Source organism: Strix aluco, chromosome 2, assembly GCF_031877795.1.
Source record: "Strix aluco isolate bStrAlu1 chromosome 2, bStrAlu1.hap1, whole genome shotgun sequence".
NCBI lineage: Eukaryota > Metazoa > Chordata > Aves > Strigiformes > Strigidae > Strix > Strix aluco.
The window spans coordinates 99,971,795-99,992,283 of NC_133932.1; the positions used below are offsets into that span (position 1 = coordinate 99,971,795).

Genomic DNA, 20,489 nt, shown 5'->3' on the forward strand with positions numbered 1-20,489 from the left:
ACAAACTGGACGAGCAACGGAACATGTTAAGGCTGGAATGCTATAAAAAGCATTTCAGATTGAAAAAAAAAATAAAGGAGAAACAAGTAGAAAAATAAATTTCATTTTAAGTGCTGTAGTAGTATAAACAGCTTTCAGCGATTAGAGTCCAAGGGATGCAAGTAAGTTAAGAGTACAGAATATGGGCTAAATGAGTTGAGGAAAGACGACTAGCTTTATCCATCATTAATCCCATAATTAATGCGCTGTCTATTTTTTCAAGGTGAAAAATATAATATCTTAGACTGTATAATGCCATTATAATATTCATACTGCAGATTTTACATTAATGTATGGGAGAATTACTGGGAAAGTTAGAATCTCAAATTTGGTACATCAGAAAGAGGCATAAAGGATTGAATGTAAATGGAAGTTTAAAAGAAAGTCACTGAGACATACCACATACCACTCCCGCCTCTTCATCCACAAAACCTATTAGTGCTAATTCAAGAACACACATGACTCTTGGAAAGAAAAAAAACAAATGCAAAACCAAAGTAAATAGCCACACTACCATATCCTAGAATATACTCTGATCTTTCTGGACATAGTTTAAATTAATTAAAACATCACTCACTTATGTGTAGTTAGCTTCTAAGCTTCTTCAATACAAAGAAGCATATCTAATTAGTACTTATACCATGTCAGAAAGCTGGTTAATATTCAAGGATCACCTCCTCCAAGCTCAGGAGCGATGCATCCTGATGAAGAAGTAGTCAGGTAAGAACACCAGGAGGCCTGCATGGATGAACAAGGAGCTCCTGGACAAGCTAAAGGAAGCCTACAGAGGGTGGAAGCAAGGACAGGTAGCCTGGGAGGAATACAGAGAAACTGTCTGAGTAGCCAGGGATCAAATTAGGAAAGCTGAAGGCCTGATAGAGTTAAATCAGGCCAGGGACATCAAGAGCAGAAAGAAAAGCTTTTACAGGTACACCGGTGATAAAAGGAAGACCCGGGAAAATGTGGGTTCTCTATGGAAGGAAAGGGGAGACCTTATTACCCAGGACATGGAGAAGGCTGAGTACTCAACAACTTTTTTGCCTCAGTCTTCACCAATGGCTCCAGTCACACCGCCCAAGTCGCAGAAGACAAAGGCAGGGACTGGGAGAATGAAGAACAGCCCACTGTATGAGAAGATCAGGTTTGAGACCATCTAAGGAACCTGAAGGTGCACAAGTCCATGGGAGGTGATGAGATGCATCTGCAGGTCCTGAGGGAACTGGTGGTTGAAGTGGCTAAGCCACTGTCCATCATATTTGGCAGTCCAGTGAAGTTCCCACTGACTGGAAAAGGGGAAACATAACCCTTATTTTAAAAAGAAAAAAAAGGAAGACCCGGGGAACTACAGGCCAGTCAGTCTCACCTCTGTGCCCGGCAAGATCATGGAGCGGATCCTCCTGGAAACTATGCTAGGGCACATGGGAAATAAGGAGGTGATTGGTGACAGCCAACATGGCTTCACTAAGGGCAAATCATGCCTGACAAATTTGGTGGCCTTCTGCGACAGGGTTACAGTGCTGGTGGATAAGGGAATACCAACTGATGTCATCTACCTGGACTTGTGCAAAGCTTCTGACACTGTCCTGCATGACATCCTTGTCTCTAAAGAGAGACATGGATTTGATGGATGGACCACTCAGTGTATAAGGATGGATGGTCACACTCAAACAGTTGCGGTCAACAGCTCCATGGCCAAGTGGAGAGCAGTGATGAGTGATGTTCCTTAGGGGTTGGTGTTGGGACTGTCACTGTTTGGCACCTTCGTTGGCAAAACGGACAGTGGGATTGAGTGCACCCTCAGCAAGTCTGTCAATGACACCAAGCTGTGTGGTGTGGTCAACACACTGGAGGGAAAGGATGCCATTCAGAGGGACCTTGACAAGCTTAAGATGTGGGCCCATGCAAAACTCATGAAGTTCAACAAGGCCAAGAGCAAGGTCCTGCACATGGGTCAGGGAAATCCCAAGAACAAATACAGGCTGGGTGAAGAGGGAAGCGAAGAGAGAGGGCCAAGAGAGGAGCCCTGCGGAGAAGGACTTGTGCATTCGCTGCCCAGAAAGCCAACCATATCCTGGACTGCGCCAAGAGAAGTGTGGCCAGCAGGTGGAGGGAGGTGATTCTCCCCCTCTACTCTGCTCTAGTGAGACCCACCTGGAGTACTGTGTTCAGCTCTGTGTCCCCCAACATAAGAGGACATATAAGCTTTAGTGGGTCCAGAGGAGGGTCATGAAGATGATCAGGGGGCTGAAGCACCTCCCCTGTGAGGACAGGCTGAGAGAGCTGGGGTTGTTCAGCCTAGAAAAAGGAAGGCTCCAGGGAAACCTTATAGTGGCCTTCCAGTACTTAAAGGGGGCCTACAGGAAAGATGGGGAGGGATTCTATCAGGGAGTGTAGCGATAGAACAATGGGTGACAGTTTTAAACTGAAAGAGGGTAGATTTAGGTTAGATATAAGGAAGAAATTTTTTACTGTGAGGGTGGTGAGACACTGGAACAGGTTGTAATAGGTTGTCCCAAGACGTTGTGGATGCCCCCTCCCTGAAAGTGTTCAAGGTCAGGCTGGATGGGGCTTTGAGCAACCTGCTCTAGTGGAAGGTGTCCCTGCCCATGGCAGGGAGATTGGAACTAGATGATCTTGAAGGTCCTTTCCAACCCAAACCATTCTATGATATGATTCTATGATGGTCAAAAAAAAAAAAAAATTCTGAATACACACTGACTGGAGGGGACTAAATGATCAACAGTTAGAAATTATCTACAACTAATCAATAGCCTTTCCAGCAAATCCTGAAAGACTATTTTGTATCAGTGTTCTTCAAACAGTGCCTACACCTGACTCAATGACTGACAATTAAGACATTACTGCTCACAAACTGACATCCTTACAATGAAAGGAGATGCACCAGGTCAACTAGGATGACAAAATGTCTAGAAGCATACTTGCCAACATGATCAAGGTAGAGGATAATTTCTAACAAATCAATCTCTTCAGATCCCTAAGTTACAGAGATAAAATTTCAAACAATGACCAATAGCTGGCTAATAATTTTCATCAAGTTTTGCAGTACAGCAACTAGACTGTATTCTACTCTTTTCAAGGCTGTTATTGCGTTGTCTTCCTAGAGGTGTTGCTTTGACACACTGAAACTGGCCTGAAACAAAAAACTAGTCAGCCTCTCACAAAGATCTAGCTTGCTATATCTAACATATACTTTTTCTGAAAAATATGGAAGTAATCATGCCTTTTTAAGATCTCCTGAAGTAGGCATTAGGAGCTAAGAACACAATCAAAACACTGATCAAGGTGAAGAGCTCAAGGCCCACAGCTTACCTAAGGCTGCCAAACAGCTATTTCTAAAAAGACTATGTTTGATCTGTCAGGATAACCGCACAAATAGCGTTGTCAATCATCTCAACTGGAAAAAAAAAAACCTAAAAATATGTAGGATAATTCTTGACACACGCAGTTTCAAATGCAGTTACATCAGAAGATAGGATGTAGCAATCACTCTCACTGGAAGATAAAGACAAGCACCTCAAGACTGAAGGGTTTTTTTTAAAATGCAGATCAGTTGTAATTGGAACAGCAAATCTGATCATCCCTCTTGAAAAAAAAAAAAATTAAAAAGCCTGCAGAAAACCAAAATTTACAATCAAAGAGACACTAAAAGGCAACAAAGCAGTCAGTTGTATTAAAATAATGAGACAGAAATTGGGAAGCATATGAGTAACCTTAAACAGGAATTAGAATCACTGGTAATTTACGTTTTAACTGCTTACCACCAATCTGTCGGTACTCAGAAAGCATCTTTGTGAGCTCAGAAATTAAATCCTCTTTGAATGCTTCATCTGGAATGAGTGTTTCCATTGTAATGGAACATAAATACTAAAAGAAAATCAGTTGTGCCTTACACATAACATCATTACTAAATTATACTTTATAACTTTATAGTCTTTGAATTTTTATTAAATTAAAAATACTTAATGTATATTTATAGTATATAGTCATCTAGAAATGGGATGGTTCCACTTTCTCAAATCCTGTGCAAATGTGGCCATCTTGTGGTTAATGGTGGTAATAATGATTTTTTTAAATCCACACAAAACAGATATAAATGAGTGAATAAAACATTTCTGTCTATTAATGACTGAACTTGATAACCACCTATAATGGTCAAACACCCATTTTGTTTCACACTAGGACTCTATGCCATCCTTTATACAAATATTTGCCTATTACACTAATACTACAAAACAAAGTTATTTTCCATGGAAGATGGAAATGTATCATATGTTCTCAAGATACAGATAAATAATAACAATCCTAGTCTTGGATGAGAGGAACAACAGCAGCACATAATTTCTATTGTTTCCTGAAGCATTTCTGAACCACAAATTACTACTTTCTACCGAGAGACTGTATTAAGAAGTGTCTCCTGTCTCAACCATATCCTTTACTTGCATAAAGTAAATACTCTCCGTTATAAACACGTAGTTCTGTAACATGTAATATTTGTATACATTGCAAGCTAAATAGCAGCATTTATTAAGTAGTCATATTTGCTTTATATTACTCAAAAAAAGGAAACACTACAGTTGAGAAAGCAAAAATCCATTACACTATCTAACAGTCAGGGCTAAAAAACTATAAATAGGAGTCAAACACAGACTACTACTGTGCAGTCATTACTTCTTTTCAAAACCTGGAGTATCATCACCCTCCAGCAAATGGTTTGCAGGTATTTGCTTTGGTTTGGGGTTTTTTTAGAATAATTTTCTAAGATTTATGATCCAAATAAAGACAGTTGATTAAAGTAAGACCAAACTAAATTTTACTAGAAGTTCACATGTAAAAAATCCTGTCTCCTTAAGAAAACTGATAGAAGTGTGTAAGTCCAACATCTGTCTTTAACAAAGACCATGAGGGGCCATATTTTGCCTCTGTCCTGCCCATTTCCTCCAGCTTCTTGAAATTTCTGGTGCTGTTCTCAGGAGTCATTACCTAAGAGAAAAAAATACCCTTTTTCCCTGTATTTTCACTCTTTAAACATTAAAAATGGAAGGAATCTGTAAGCACTGATCTCTGTCAACTATCTGACAATCTGGGAAACAGAAATACCTTGAATCAAACAAACTTTCAAAGAGAAAGTTTGAATTTGACTGGATGTCGGCAACATTCAATTTTATTATCCAGCCCTCCATCTCCACCAACTGTAAGGCAATCCCATGCAGCAATTTACCAAGCTCCATTCAGTATGAGTTCCTTTTTTCTAGTTTCGGATCTTACATATATACTGTTTTGTACTGCCAGTAACAAAAATGAGAATCCTCAAAAGGGCACACAGTAACACAAAGCAGAACATGCACTTGAAGGGAGAGCAGCAAATTTTAATAGGGATCCTTGAAAATTAAACTAGAACTAGATTTTTCTCACCTTTTCCAACTTTTCATTATCTGAGACGTTCAGTTTTACAAAATATAGATATATTTGTGTGTGTACAGGTACAGAAAGTTTTTTCCATGAAAGGGTAGCTATTACCTCACGGGTATTTCACAGCACCAACCACCACAGTTTTCAAGCACACATGCCTTGTTTTGTGCAGAGGTTTTGTATTTCGTGGAAACAAATGGCACAATTGCACCTTCTCTAGTTTGAATTGAGAAACATGAAAAAACACAAGTGGTGACCCTGAACTGCTAAACTAGAAGCAAACATTTTAAAGCATGTAAGTAGATTCTTACATGTAACATCCATCAAATCTTTGAGGAAATTAATGACACTTCCACCTTTAATTGACCACCTGAACTACATAATGACAACAAAAGTTTAGAAAACATCCTCTCTAAAGGAAATGAAAATATATCTAGTAACTAACTTGTCCAAGTGATGAATGAAAACTGAACAAACTACCTCTAAAGAAATCCTACCATAATGCAACAAAACTCAAAAAACCAGCACTACTGAAATCACTTTGAACTGAAATCATGTTTCAACAGCAAAACTACATAAGGCAAGCATTACCACACATACAACCTTAATACTCTGGAGAATTACATTTAAAACAAATACATTTGGACCATGTGAATATTACATGATCTAAAATGCAAAATTCAGTAATACTCCAGTTAAGCAACTGAGAAACGAACAGAGCAAAAACAGATGACAAAAAGCAATTATTTTGCTTGTTTTCCATATTTCAAAAACAGAATAATGAAGAGGAAGAAAAAAATTTAAATTGTAGATATAAGAAACAGCTAAATCAAATTCTTTTAGCACTGAAATGATAATCAAATTATTTAAGCACTGAAGTATCTTTAGCAGTATGCTATCCAGAAACCTAAACAGGTAAACAATCAGTTTCATAAAATACCACCCTGATTTTTTAAGTGATACATGCAAAAAACACAGCTCCACATAAGAACTTAACAAAACTTTTCCCAGAAAGTTAGTTTAATAAGTAGTATGTTGCATGAACAGACTGCTGCCTGGCTAAAAACTATGATCCTGCAATACACCATCTCTCAAGTATGCTTTTGATATCCAACAATAATATTCCTGCTGCTGTTCTTGTATAAGTCAGTGTTTACAGCAGTCACCACTCCATTTAAACAATAGCACCAGCAGGGGGGGGGGAAAAAAAAACCAAACGAACAGCTCTTAACAGCCTCTCTCATCAATCTTGCTTTCTTAGAACAAGCCTGCTTTGATTTATCACTATTTGAATTTCAACAGTAATGAAATTTGTTTTCCCAGAACTTTCACAACAGTGATACAGACTGTCAGTATTTGGAAGTTAGGGATAACTATTTGAACTGAGAACTACTACTAGGTTTAAAATAAAATTCCTTCATTTATCCACTCTTAACTGCATGTAAGGAAGAAACCAGGAAGGGGGTACTGAAGGGGCCAAATTTATTTTTTATCTAAACATACAACACACGTTAAAAATCTAGCACATCCAAGTTTCAAGTATAATACTATTCTGTAGCATATAAAGTGTTATAACATCTAACATGGTTTATCCACATAACCTATAGGATACACAGTACTATAGGTCCTATATAAAGTGTACAGTTATGATCATGTATATCAGTAAGTCAAGTAATACAGCATCAACATGTATCACTATGCATCATAACCATACAGCTGCTTTGCTTTATTACTAACCTGCTTTGTTGCCCTTGCAAGAATGAAGGAGGGGAAAAAAATGAACGTCTGACACCATGTCACGATCAAACAGGTTAAATGACTTCTGAGAGATAAGATTAAGTTGCTAGGACAGTTCCCATTGATTTAAGCATTTCAAAATTGGGAAATAAGAGTCCTCTCTTTATGGGCAAACTAATATGTTTGTATACTTATCCCATCACATACTCAAATATTGGGTTATTTTGTATGCAAAATAATCACAAAACCAGACTAATGCACCACAGAAGGTTGTTATCACACAGAAATCACAGAACACAGAAAAATTGAAGGAAAAATATTGTCTACCTTTTCCACCTTTCCACCACTGATGTCACTGGGCAGGAATTTCTTGCCAATCGTTCTTAAATCTGTCTGAAATTAATACAGAAGAAAAGAGAGTATTAACTTAAAATATCCTGTTTCAGAAAGAACTATCATAAAATCGGAAAAAGAAGGGTATTTCTTCCATAATGCCAACTCTTTCCAGACTACAAAAAAGTCTAACTGTATATGATGAAAAAAATCAACAACTAGAAGAGTTTACAAAAGAAATACTTTTGTTTTTTAAATTATATTCTTGTTTTAATCACATTTTCAAAGATGATTATAATGCTGTATTATAAAACTATAATGTTCAATTATTAGACATAACTCTGAGGTTTAATAGAGGTAAAGTATCTTCACTCTCCATCTGGTGCTTAGCGAAATGCATTTTTAGTTTGGGTGTTTTTACATGCACATATCCTTCATAAAGGGTTAGTATGAGTTTTGCAATTATACCTGGAGTAAAAGCTTACATTGTATTTCTATTAAATGCTTTTCAACTTAAATGTCTGATTACTTCTTTTGGAAGTGAGGTAGACAACTGCATGACATTATTCAGCAACTCTGCAACATGGCTACCGACAACATTAAACTAAAGAATTCATATGACCAAAGGAACAAATCTCCACAAAAGCACGTTCCTCGCCTAACACTGTTTGGACAAGCGTATCAACCAGGTTGATGTGTGACAAAAGGATGCACTGGATGGCTAAAGGTGCAGCATGTGAAAATAATAAATGCACTAAAAACTAATTAGACTTTACACATTAGGTTATTTTACACATTTATATGTGTTAAGAGAAAAAATAAAGCACAGCAAAGCAGCCTAAAACACCTATGTTTTCTAAACGTCATTGCCTGAAATAAGCCTGTTGTTTTAAATAGAACATGCTGGTGCAGATTACTGTACTGAAGCTGAAAACCCTAATTTTTTATGATGATCTTAAATACTTCCAAAAGAATAAGGGCTAAATATAATTACTACTAGAACTTGCACACTAACTTGCCATCAATATATGCCAATGGACTACTGTTCTGGCATCCTAATCTAGAACTGAGCAGCACTATATTTTAGTATCTAAAACATTGTAAACAAGTGGTTTATTCTGTTTTTCAGCAAGAAACACTGGTACCCTAACCAATAGAAAACTAGTTGTAGGGATTCTCTTTTAGTGTATTTAAGTATCTGCAGAGTGGATAAGTACTCAACCCACTTTCTGTTGCACAAGATAGCCATGGATAGCGATAAGAAAGCACTTTCAGTTTTCAATCTGAGTCCACCTGAGGGAACTGATCAGTCATCTGTCAGCTATTTATCTCTGAATAGCACACAGGCTCCTATAAACTGTTCCCACATGTTCCATATCCATATAATTGACAAGTCTCCAGCAAGGTGCTTTGCAATCACAGCAGCCAGAATGGGACACAACTTTTACAAATGCTTTGCAAGATCTTACACAAAATAAAAACATTTGAAGGACTGAAGGTACATTTATGTCTATTTCATACTTATTTAAGCAATTCACACACACACACACACACACACACAAAAAGTCAGCTGACTTCTTGGTTTCTTCTGCCTGAAATATGTCTCTAGCAGTCAAAGAAAGAATTTGTGAATTTGTAAGAAGTGGAATCTAAAGTCACTGTTATCCTGTCCTTCAAGTCACACTGCTATTCCCTACTCACCCAACACTCAATCTTCTAGGTATCAAAACAACTGATTTAATGACAAAAACATTGATAAGCAATTTAAATTGGCTTTGAAGTACTTGCATAACATTTCTGGTTTATTTTATTTTTATTATCTATCAAACAAACTGGGAATACAACACATACATGCACAAATTATCATGTTAGTACTTGTTCCAGCATATAATTACATTCAGGGTAATACCCAGCAACTTGGAAGTATTTCATTGTTTTTATAAAGCAGTAAAGCATTCTCAGATATATATAGGCATACTACTACAGTCCAGAAACCAGATGTTTACCCTCCGCATGTTTTGTATTACATTCTTTGCATTTTTGCATTATAATTTTACTTTACCTCTTTTCAAATTCATTACATGAATTGGTGCATGCATACATATGAGTGATCGAACATATGCTTCCAAGAATAAATGAAAGGAGCAGAAGGGATATTTTTTTCAGAGTATCATCTTAAACCAACAGTGGTTGAATCTCAAAGATGGACAAAATATTCCATAACAAATCTCATTCACAATTTCATTAAGAAAGAATACTTCTCTCAAGTGCTCTACTAGATTGTTTTTCCCCTTGGAACTACATATAGTTATTACAAAGGACAAAGTTCACATAAATCCATATACAGTGCATACAAGCTTTAAAACTTCTGAGTATGGATGACTGAGAAGTTTTAAACAAAAAAACATGTAAAATTCTCAAAACTCTCCCTTATGATTCTGACAGAATCTATCAAAAATAAGTATCAAATACATGGATTAAGTAGCTGCCCTCTTTTCATTGCTACTGAAAGAGAGCTGACTTACTCATGTTTACCAAACCAACAATGCGTATACTAGAATGCTGAAAACCAGGAGTTCACACGCACACTTTTCTTAAGTCCTTAAAAGTATTAAGGTGTATTGCTTCCAAATTGTTTCTCTTATCTTGTCTATTGTTGTATGTATTTGTTGCCAGGAATAACAACTGCTAATGCAGATTTCTACAGTAAATCAAAAAATCTGTTTGTAGTTACATAAATATGTACATGTCACAGGAAAATTCACCATTAGTTTGAATATCACAGAATCACAGAATCATCTAGGTTGGAAAGGACCTTGAAGATCATCTAGTCCAACCATTAACCTAGTTCCCATCTATCCCTATATCTCTCAGCGCTATGTCGACCCTACTCTTAAACACCTCCAGGGATGGGGACTCCACAACCTCCCTGGGCAGCCCATTCCACTGCCTAATAACAACCCGTTCTGTAAAGAAATACTTCCTGACATCTAGTCTAAACCTTCCCTGGCACAACTTGAGGCCATTACCTCTTGTCCTATTGCTTGTTACTTGGTTAAAGAGGCTCATCCCCAGCTCTCTGCAACCTCCTTTCAGGTAGTTGTAGAGGGCAATGAGGTCTCCCCTCAGCCTCCTCTTCTCCAGACTAAACAACCCCAGTTCCCTCAGCTGCTCCTCATAAGACCTGTGCTCCAGACCCTTCACCAGCTTCGTTGCCCTTTTCTGGACACGCTCAAGTAATTCAATGTCCTTTTTGTAGTGAGGGGCCCAAAACTGAACACAGGAATCGAGGTGCGGCCTCACCAGTGCCGAGTACAGGGGTAAGATCCCTTCCCTGTCCCTGCTGGCCACGCTATTTCTGATACAAGCCAGGATGCCATTGGCCTTCTTAGACACCTGGACACACTGCTAGCTCATGTTCAGCCGGCTGTCAATCAACACCCCCAGGTCCCTCTCTGACTGGCAGCTCTCCAGCCACTCCTCCCCAAGCCTGTAGCGCTGCTGGGGGTTGTTGTGGCCCAACTGCAGCACCCGGCATTTGGCCTTATTGAAACTCCTACAGTTGGCCTTAGCCCATCGCTCCAGCCTCTCCAGATCTCTCTGCAGAGCCTCCCTACCCTCGAGCAGATCAACACTCCCACCCAGCTTGGTGTCATCTGCAAACTTACTGAGGGTGCACTCGATCCCCTCGTCTAGATCATCAATAAAGATGTTAAACAGGAGTGGCCCCAAAACCGAGCCCTGGGGGACACCACTCGTGACCGGCCTCCAACTGGATTTAATTCCGTTCACCACAACTCTTTGGGCCCGGCCATCCAGCCAATATGCTTTAAGGAATATCACGTCCAGAAGTCAAAGTAAGTAAGGGTGTTTTATTCATCCCAACAAACTAATATTTTGTACTACAATTTCATACTCATGTCAGTACATAGCACTTCTGATTTTATTACTGCTTGTACTTTGACTTCAGATTTACATTTCATAAACATGAAAACATTTTGCTACTGCAAATTACGTTCATTTTTCTCCTCCAGGTTTCACAGTTTGGAATAAGTGTTATTTCCAAATAAAAATCACAACTCATACACACAAGGGGAGTCCTTTACGTAAAATCACACAGACAAGAGTACACTTAATTAGCCACACAGACCTACACTTGAGCCATTAGATATATCATTTTTAGCATGATTTGTCAGACAAAAGTTTTCACAATCATAACTTACATTAAGGGCAACTAGGATAATGTCATTTGTATTAACTTTTTCAGAGGAACTTATGCAAGCTTCAATTCCTTCATCTGAAAGATACCTGTTAAAGAAAAAAAATAATATTAGAATATCACGTGACGTATCTATTAGGCAAACATTTTTTCTGTTTATAAGATTATTGTCTTTAGTTTGTATCTTTTGTGCTGGTGAAGCATAGATTTCAAAATACTTTGAAAATTTTGTCATGTAACCAGTTTCCTTACACTCAGATTAAGAGATTTCTTCTTCCATAATTTATAAACAAACAAACAAAAAACTCTACTCAAAAAGTAACAGTCATCATCCCAATTATGTTGAACAGGGTAACACCAGGTGATGCCTGCTCCCTGCAAATTACAGGAACCTTGTTTCAAAATCAACCATTTGGGCTTTACTTGATGTAAATGGCGGACTTTCACTCATGCACTTGCAAGGAAAAATCGAAACGAAATAAACAAAAAAAACTCGTCCCACACACAACATGAAATACAACCACATCCACTTCTAAAGAGCAAGACTGTACAGTTCAGCCCTCAAGGGCCGGGGCACGTAACTCTGCCATCCTATAAAACTCATTCTTGCTTGCCTGGGCTACAAAGAAACTGATAAAAATGGAAGCGCATTACAGTGTATCAATAGTCAAATATGGTGAAAAAGTTTAAACAAGAATAGAAAATCTCCTCCACAATCGTATTGGAAACAGCATTTGTGACCCTCATGGTGGTAGTTCAGGATTAGTATCTTTCTGCAAAAATTCTGTAAGCATACCTAGTTTTCAGATGAACAAATGTATTGTAAGTTTTCAACAGATTCAGCTAATCAGTTCAAAAAGGCTGACCTATTCTAACCTCCAGAAACACTTAAAAAACCCGTAATTTTAAACTTGAGTGGTCAGAAACTGTGACATTTGTTATTCTTTTTGCCTAATATTTTCTACTCAGCCCCTGTTTTTATGTAGCTGGCAATCTGCCTTCTCTACACAGCTCTTATTTAAATACATCACAGAAATCATTAAATAATTGATATTGGCTAGATAATCAGTCTGAAACACAGTACTTGCCCAAATAACATTTAAATAGATACCTACCAAGAAATCACAATTCCCCAAAGAATAAAAGAATGATATAAGAACGCTTAATATACATTAAGAAATATTAAAAATAAATATTCCTCAGTGCTTAAAAAAACCCCTTTTTTTAAAGAAAATAACATCCACAGTGTAATTTATAAACAAGGCAAAACATTTAAAAGAAAGTATACTTGATAGGCTTTTTTGCTTCTAACATTAACATCATCTCTCCAGACCTGCCAGTGTTCCCAGATTAATGAACCCAGCTGTGCTCTAACCCAGACACTTTATGGGATTTAACTGTATCAGACACTGACATCTAGCAAATCCTGAGGGACCAGACCATCATCACCAAAAAAAAAAAAAAAAGAAACAAAACCAAACCAACCCAAAACACAGATGCACTAAATGCATATATAAAAGCATAAGAAGAAACAATCCTATTTTTTATATAAAAGGTAGACACTTGGGAAGAATAAGGTGGCAAGATTCAGTGGCTTGCATGGGAATGCAGGATCTCCCAGCTGAGTGACTCTGAGCTCAAGTACCATGGCTGTGAAGATTCAGGTAACTACCGTGAATTAGGAGATCCCATTAGCTAGAGTCAAAAGGTGAAGCAGAACAGCATTCCCACTCTGTGCCAGAGGAAACTAGAACAGATTGATCCAACAGGCACTATCCTACTCTCAAGGCTTCAACTGTGGTTTAGTTACACCAACAGACTTCCTAGAAAGAGCAGTATCATGAACTCTGCAAGTTTACCTTCTGTTATCTTCAGCATAAAACTGAACATAAATTCAACACCAGGGGTTAGAGGGAGTACAAAATCCATAAGCAGAGTTTTAGACTGTCGAGCAAGTTGTGGAAAGATTCCTCCTCCTTTGCCCCTAACATAAATGAAATCATTCTTCGATTTTACTGAAGCTAGCAGGACTGCAGTTCTCTTACAGAGTTACTTAGCCTAGTTTTTAGATCTAAGCACTACCATTTTCCAGAAAGAAAAAAAACGTTTTCAGAGAATGAATAAACAAGAATCTGACCTAGAATTAAATTTTCCTTGTATAGGACAAGGTTTATTCTGCTATCACAAAATTCACTGCTGAGTCATGTTTTACTTTCTCACTTCAAGTGAAGACTGAATCACAGCTGTCAAAATCCCACTCTGCTTTAGTCAAAATTTTCAGTTTATAACTTTTTATATATAAATTTATATATAAATTTTCTGTTTAATTTGTCTCATTACTTTGGAGGTTTTTTTGGCAGAGAAGAATAAAGAGAAACCCACTGGAAAAGACTATTCATTTTTGACCTGTGCTAATTTAAGCAACAGCACTTAGAAACATTGCCCACCTGACTGAAATCTCTGCCAATGTAACAGAGGCACCAATCATGAAATGCCATTGGGGACGTCTGTTAGTTTGATTTAAGCAAACACTAAAGCTTTTCAGCAAAAGATTGGTTAACATGGTTATTAAAATAGTCTTCAAAAAATCAAAATCTGTGAACATCAAAGTGGGTAATATTTTACAGTTTGGGGTTGGTTGGTTTGGTTTTTACAGATATTTATTACATGAAAGCATAAATTACTTAAATGCGTAAGATCAGGATCAAAACCACTTTCAAGAAAAAAGATCAAATTAACAACTACGTCAGCAAAACTATGCTGAAGAACTTCAACAGAGAAAAAAACAAAATTAGCAAAGCTTTCCAGGAATGCATCAGGTGTCGCTTCTATGCAACAGGATGTAAAAGCGCAGATTTCATCAGGAATGGTCAGGAATTTGTCAGGGAACAAATCACAACCAGGAAACACTGTACACCAGAATTAGTCAAAGCACAGATTTCTCCTTCTTTAACAGAAGCTTGGAACTGGTGTACATCAAGTCAGCCTTTTCCATTTTGCCCTAATAACTGCCTTACACAGACTACTTTATACAGCAACGAGCACTCGAAATACATGTTTAGATTTTCTTTACAACCTTGCAGAAAGTTCTCATTTAAAGTAAATTATTTTATTTTCTCCTCCTTGCCTGTACAGACTCCTATAAAAACTACCTAAACTTTAGTTTTGAATATTACCTGCTATGGACCCACAAATTATTTCAGAAAAAAAAACCCAAACACAACAGTATTTTTAGGAAATTTTTATTTTAAAATAAATGTATTTATACAGAAAAACATACACCTGTATCTCTCAAGTATGAAAAGGGAGTTACAACAGGCAAAATAAACTCTTCACCTGGCATAATCTTTCCCCCCACAACATACGGATTATTAAATCTGAATTCTTTCTCCAGGCTCTGAAGGAAACAGAGTACTTTTTTCTGTCTGCTCTTAATAAGGGCACGTCATATGCTGCAGGTAGGACCTTTACCGCGTAAGGCCAGTCAATTGTTTCCTTCTCTGTATTAGATGAAGGTAAAACAAAATCTGACCCTGAACAAAACCAAAAGACAGCAAAAACCTCTGGAGTCAAAAGAGAACAGCCCCGCAGCTTTGTCTCTCTATTATATTTATTCAAGTTCCTCACATCATCTACATTACCCGTTCTGTCCATTTTGCAAAATGTCACAACCTATCACAACGTTAGATAACAAAAGGTGAACTACAGTGTGATCCTATTACATTAATACAACACATTTCCTATTGCCAAGGGGTAGGAAGCAATCCTAAACCACCAGTGAACCAGACCGCACTGCTGGAAGCAGCTCACAAGCTCCCAGTCCCCAAGAGGTACCTGGCAGTGCTGTACAAGCGCATCCTCATCAATTCTTTCGCTCCATACCTCCACCCCCCCCAAGCTGCCCCCACCTTTTCATTAAAAGGCAAAGGGACAGGGGGAATAACTGCACCAAAATGCTGCTGCCAGAGTCAACAAATTTCCCTTGGTCCTTTCCATGAACAAACATTTCAGAATTATGTGCTTTTGCTTATGGCAAAGGAGCAAATAACTACATGGTAAAATAAATGGATGAGAAGCATAGAGTGAGAAGCAGCCAAGCTCCACAAAGCTCTCCAAGAAGTAAAGGCTAGCTAGTAGCTAACCATTAGCATCTTACACTGACAGCAACAAGACAAATTATTTCTTTAACATACAATGCAGGTAGTACTACCCTGGAAGACGAGCCTGAAAGACTTAAGAGTAGGCAATTTTGTTCCAACAGCTTAATCGTTGGCTTTATCCACCAAAATCTTGAGCATCCTAAAGAGATATTTATATTTTTGAGCAAATTAAAAAAAAATAACAAAAACCAAACATTTTAAACCACCACCAAAAAAACCCCACACAAAACCAAACTGAACTTTCCTCTATGAGGACTGGTAACTAGAATAACATATATTGCAAGCACCTTTGGTTTTCAAGAAAAAAAGTAATCACTAGACTTCTCTCTTGCACATGTTTTAAAACTATCTCAAAAGTTATAAATTGAAGTAATGCAGACAATTCAATTGATTTAAAAGGATTTATAGCAAGTAATGCTGAATGAGTCACATGGGGATTTTGTGGCCTTGGAACATTAATACAAATTAAAAATTTTAAAAAAACCCACAACAGTTTACAACCAAAAGGGCACAAAGCTGCTGCAAATGGTTGAGATGGTTATTTGTAGAGCATTCTCTTGAGAGAGGAGACCATAAGAGAGGAAAATAAATGCTTCTACTGCAATTCTTCCACATTATGCTTGCTGAAACCCGAGGGATATCTCACCTATTCCTCCCCCCCGCCAGCTCCACTCATCTGAGACATGTAGCAGTACAATCCTCTTAGCAACAGCTTTTGTCAGAAGAACACCTCATAGAAAGTACCTAGATTCTTACCTTACCTTCAAATGAAACATTAAAACAAAACCATTAGTAACGAATCAGCATTTTCTATGTGAACCACTCACATATAAATCCAAATCTGCAATTTTTCTGTCACAATGTTCTCAATAAGCTTCTAGGAAAAACAGATTTCAGTAAGTCTTCCTTTGTACTACACAGAAAAACATATTACATCAGTGACAGGCAGAGCTGTTTTCCCACTGCTCCTTCATATCAAGTATGATATCAATTTAATAACCCACTTTTGCACATTATAGGTGTGCACATTCTCCTCTTCAATATTTCCCATTGCTAAGGGCTGTAACGCTGTAGTACCAATCTCTCCTGCACCTCTACTTATCTCATTTTATCTTCTCCTTTACTTCATCAAGAACAAATTATACCTGACGTGGCCTAAAGAGACAGATATTTGTACTACTACCCTATTATCACCTATGTCTGAAACACTGAAGAAATCGGTGGTATCGAAGGAAGATGCATTTTTGCTTGTCTGCTCTATACCACTGGATCAATTACTTGATCTGCAGACAAACATGAACATGCACACACACGCACACACACTTTAAAAGGTTTAAAGAGCTTTATTCTAGACTTAAACTCACCATGTAAACAACTTGCCTAGTAATATTTTCACAAGCAGCTCTCTTGAAAAGCAGGTTTTCTCTATTTGTAATTAAGAGTTCATGCTCAAACACAAATCTTCAATCTTCCATTCTTTTTCTATCCTGTATTACATTTTTCTAGAAATCCTCTGTAATTTTCTTCTATCATCTGTACAACTAACATTTTATGAAGGAGAAGCTTTCTTTAAGGAAAGTAGTAAATATGGGAAATTAATATTAATAAACATGCTCTATAAAATTTACATATTTCAGATTCATAACTCTACATAGAATCACTGTGGTACTAGCAGAAAACACAAACTGCGCTAACAGTACTTCTTGTAATTCAGTGCCAGACACATGAAACAACGTTGACATTTTATGGTAAATTTTATATAGCTATTTTCAATGCAAGTATGCAGAAATCAGAATGTTGCTTCCACTACTTCGCTAAGAAAGCAGATTTATACAATCACGCCATACGAAAGATAAGGTTTTAAACGAAAAAAAATAATCACAGAAAGCTTTTAAATTTCTCATACTTGGTAACACCACAAAAGAAGGGAGCAATTTTAACAATAAAGCAGTGCAACCTCAAAGAACGCACTAGTACAAGACCACCACTGGGTGCCAGTATTGTTCCATAAAAGAACAATCATAACTCCTATATTGCCTATTTTAAAAACTTCTGAATTCTCTTAATAGGGTTTCAAAATATTCTGAATTTCCGTTGTATAAAGGAACTACACTGCAACGCTACAAATTTTACTGAGGGGTTATCATTAGAGCTGTTAAAAAAAAAAATCTGACACACTTAAAACAATATTATGCTAAATATTAAATTCAGATTTTAAAGAAAGTTTCTTCATACCCTGTAACCTGCACGACAATACTGGGAAGGCAACTGACACTGTTCTTCCCTTCAACTTCCAAGGTTTTTATTTAAAGAACAATGTAGTATTACACAAACTACTAGACAAAATAAAGTGGATATTAAGGGTAAAAAAGAACAGAGTATTTCAGAAAGATTCAAAAACCCTGCCAAAATTTGGGCCAACTGTTCCTTTATCCACAAGGCAAACGTCTGTAAGGAATTACAAATGCAGATTCAGTGGCATTCTCAGCAATTTTACTATTAATATCCTCACACCCAGAGAAGTGACTTTTTTCCTAATGTCTAACCTCACTGCATTGCTTTCTGTTGCCTCTACTTTTCTTCACATCTATGATGAGATCGTGCCTTTCCTTTTTGCAATCACATTTAAAGACTTACTTCCTACATCTTGTACATCTGGTATATCTTCCTCTATATCTCGTACTTACACTGATGATTATTGCTATTCGAGTGTGGTTTTGGTCTATCACTTCCTCCAATTTGTTAACATCACTTTGAACTTTGACCCTGACCACTCACAGCTTCCCATTCCTAAGGGCCTTTATCTTGTGTTTAAGCTTAGCACTTCATGCTCCATCATCCAGGTGTTTAATGACAGTATCAAATAAAACTTGACCTAGAAGATGTCTTCATGCAGCCTTGGATTTTGGCAGTGAACCATTTGTAGCCACTCTTCCTAGTATGGTCAAACCAGTTTTACAATTGCTTTACAGGAACTTAATTCAACTATTTCCTCATTTCACTCCTTAAAGATGCAAAACCAAAACGTTAAAATAATATAATGTACTGTATTATATCACTAAGTTTTAAGTGGAATTATGCTAGCAAAAACCTATTTGCACCATCCAGAAAGCACACTGAGAATTACAGAATTTTGGATGCAACTAAGTAAGCATTTAGATGAACACACACCAAGGTACTATCTTTAAAATGTTACTGACTTTCATAAAACTGGTGCACAGCAACTACAGCACTTCAGTTGCTTGGGCAGTTAAACTTGCATCCCAGCTACCAAACTTTTTACTCCTTGGGAATACGCCACTTTCTTAAGAGCAGTCTCCAACCCAGGTCAAGCTGAAATCCCAGAAAGGAATTCATAAAATATTCATTCCCAAGCTCATGTTCTCACATGTTTAGCTGACAAAATTTAAGGCCTAAACATCTCTCAGATGTCTAATGCCACTTGACTTTCAATAAAAACACCAGCTAAGGAAAACAATGTCTTTTTAGAACAAAACAAAAAAAAGGGTGGTTATTTTACATTACATAGTATAAACAGAATTCTGTCATTACTGCCCATTCCCCGTTTTTAAATGTGGGGAAGCAAACACAAGTTAATTATCTAGCAGCAAAATCTATTTTGTCAGTGAAATGTCAAACTAAGGAAAGCACAGCAAATACTCAGAGCCAAAGGGGGGAAAAAAAAAAAAAAAAAAAAAAAGAGGGGGGTGAAAAAGGGGGGTGGGGGGGAAAGGGGGGGGGAAGGGGGGGGGAAGGGGGGGGGAAGTGCAGTGCTTTAAACAAACGCAACGTATCAGCTTCTTCTTGGGTTTATTCTACATGAAATTTTCAGTAGGAATGGGATAAAGTTTAAGAGCAGAATGGGATACAGTTTAAGAGCATTACAGTCCTTAACATATGCAATACTGAACACTACAAAAATTACTTCTTGCATAAGCAATCCTAGTCCAGCATCTGATGGTGAGGCCCAAGGTGAGCACACACTGTGCTGCTCCTTCAGGAACCTAGTGTTCCCCACCCAGTCTACCTGACCCTGCTGCACAGTCAATTCCTCCCCCTCCTACCAGAACTGGAGAGTTGACATGCAAACAGAATTATAAGTCTATTATTAGGTTAGCCTGACAGTCCATCATTCCCTCTCACACCTCCCTAGACCCACACACCACTCTGATCTTTTTAATTACCCGCACATTTATTGGGATTTTTTTCCCTCCAGCCTCCCTGAAATTACTCTGTTCCAAAAATTTAGTATCAAAACAAGTTTTCAGCATACTCTTCATGAAGTTCTTACACAAAGAACGTGCATTTTAAGACATTAGTAAGGTCTTTATAGTAGTACTTCCCATAGTGTGGTATGTAGTGTGATGAATGCTTTTTGCAAGTCTATTTTCTTCTATAAAATTCCTACTGCTGGGAATGAAATTTTATTTTTTTAAAAACACAAAAAGTTAAAACTATACAATGAGACTGGCAGCACATATTTCACAAGCATTTCACAATAGAAAAGTTAAGAAAAACTTTGTGCTTGAACCGAACATAGAACTTGCTAACACCTTTACAGCCACATTACC

At 37.5% G+C, this 20,489-nt stretch overlaps 1 protein-coding gene across 3 annotated transcripts in view; it reads right to left on the reverse strand.

Moving 5' to 3' along the window:
• Positions 1 to 20,489, reverse strand: part of TDRD3 (tudor domain containing 3) — a 120,779-nt gene that overhangs the window by 61,225 nt on the left and 39,065 nt on the right. For 2 of the 3 annotated variants that reach the window (XM_074815565.1, XM_074815568.1), the window contains exons 2-3: positions 11,763 to 11,847; positions 7,534 to 7,599 (exon numbers count right to left, since the gene is read on the reverse strand). In XM_074815565.1, the coding sequence (XP_074671666.1) occupies positions 7,534 to 7,599; positions 11,763 to 11,847 (151 nt within the window). Of the gene's footprint in view, positions 1 to 7,533; positions 7,600 to 11,762; positions 11,848 to 20,489 lie in introns of those variants that run through there. The other variant, XM_074815567.1, reaches the window with a different exon arrangement.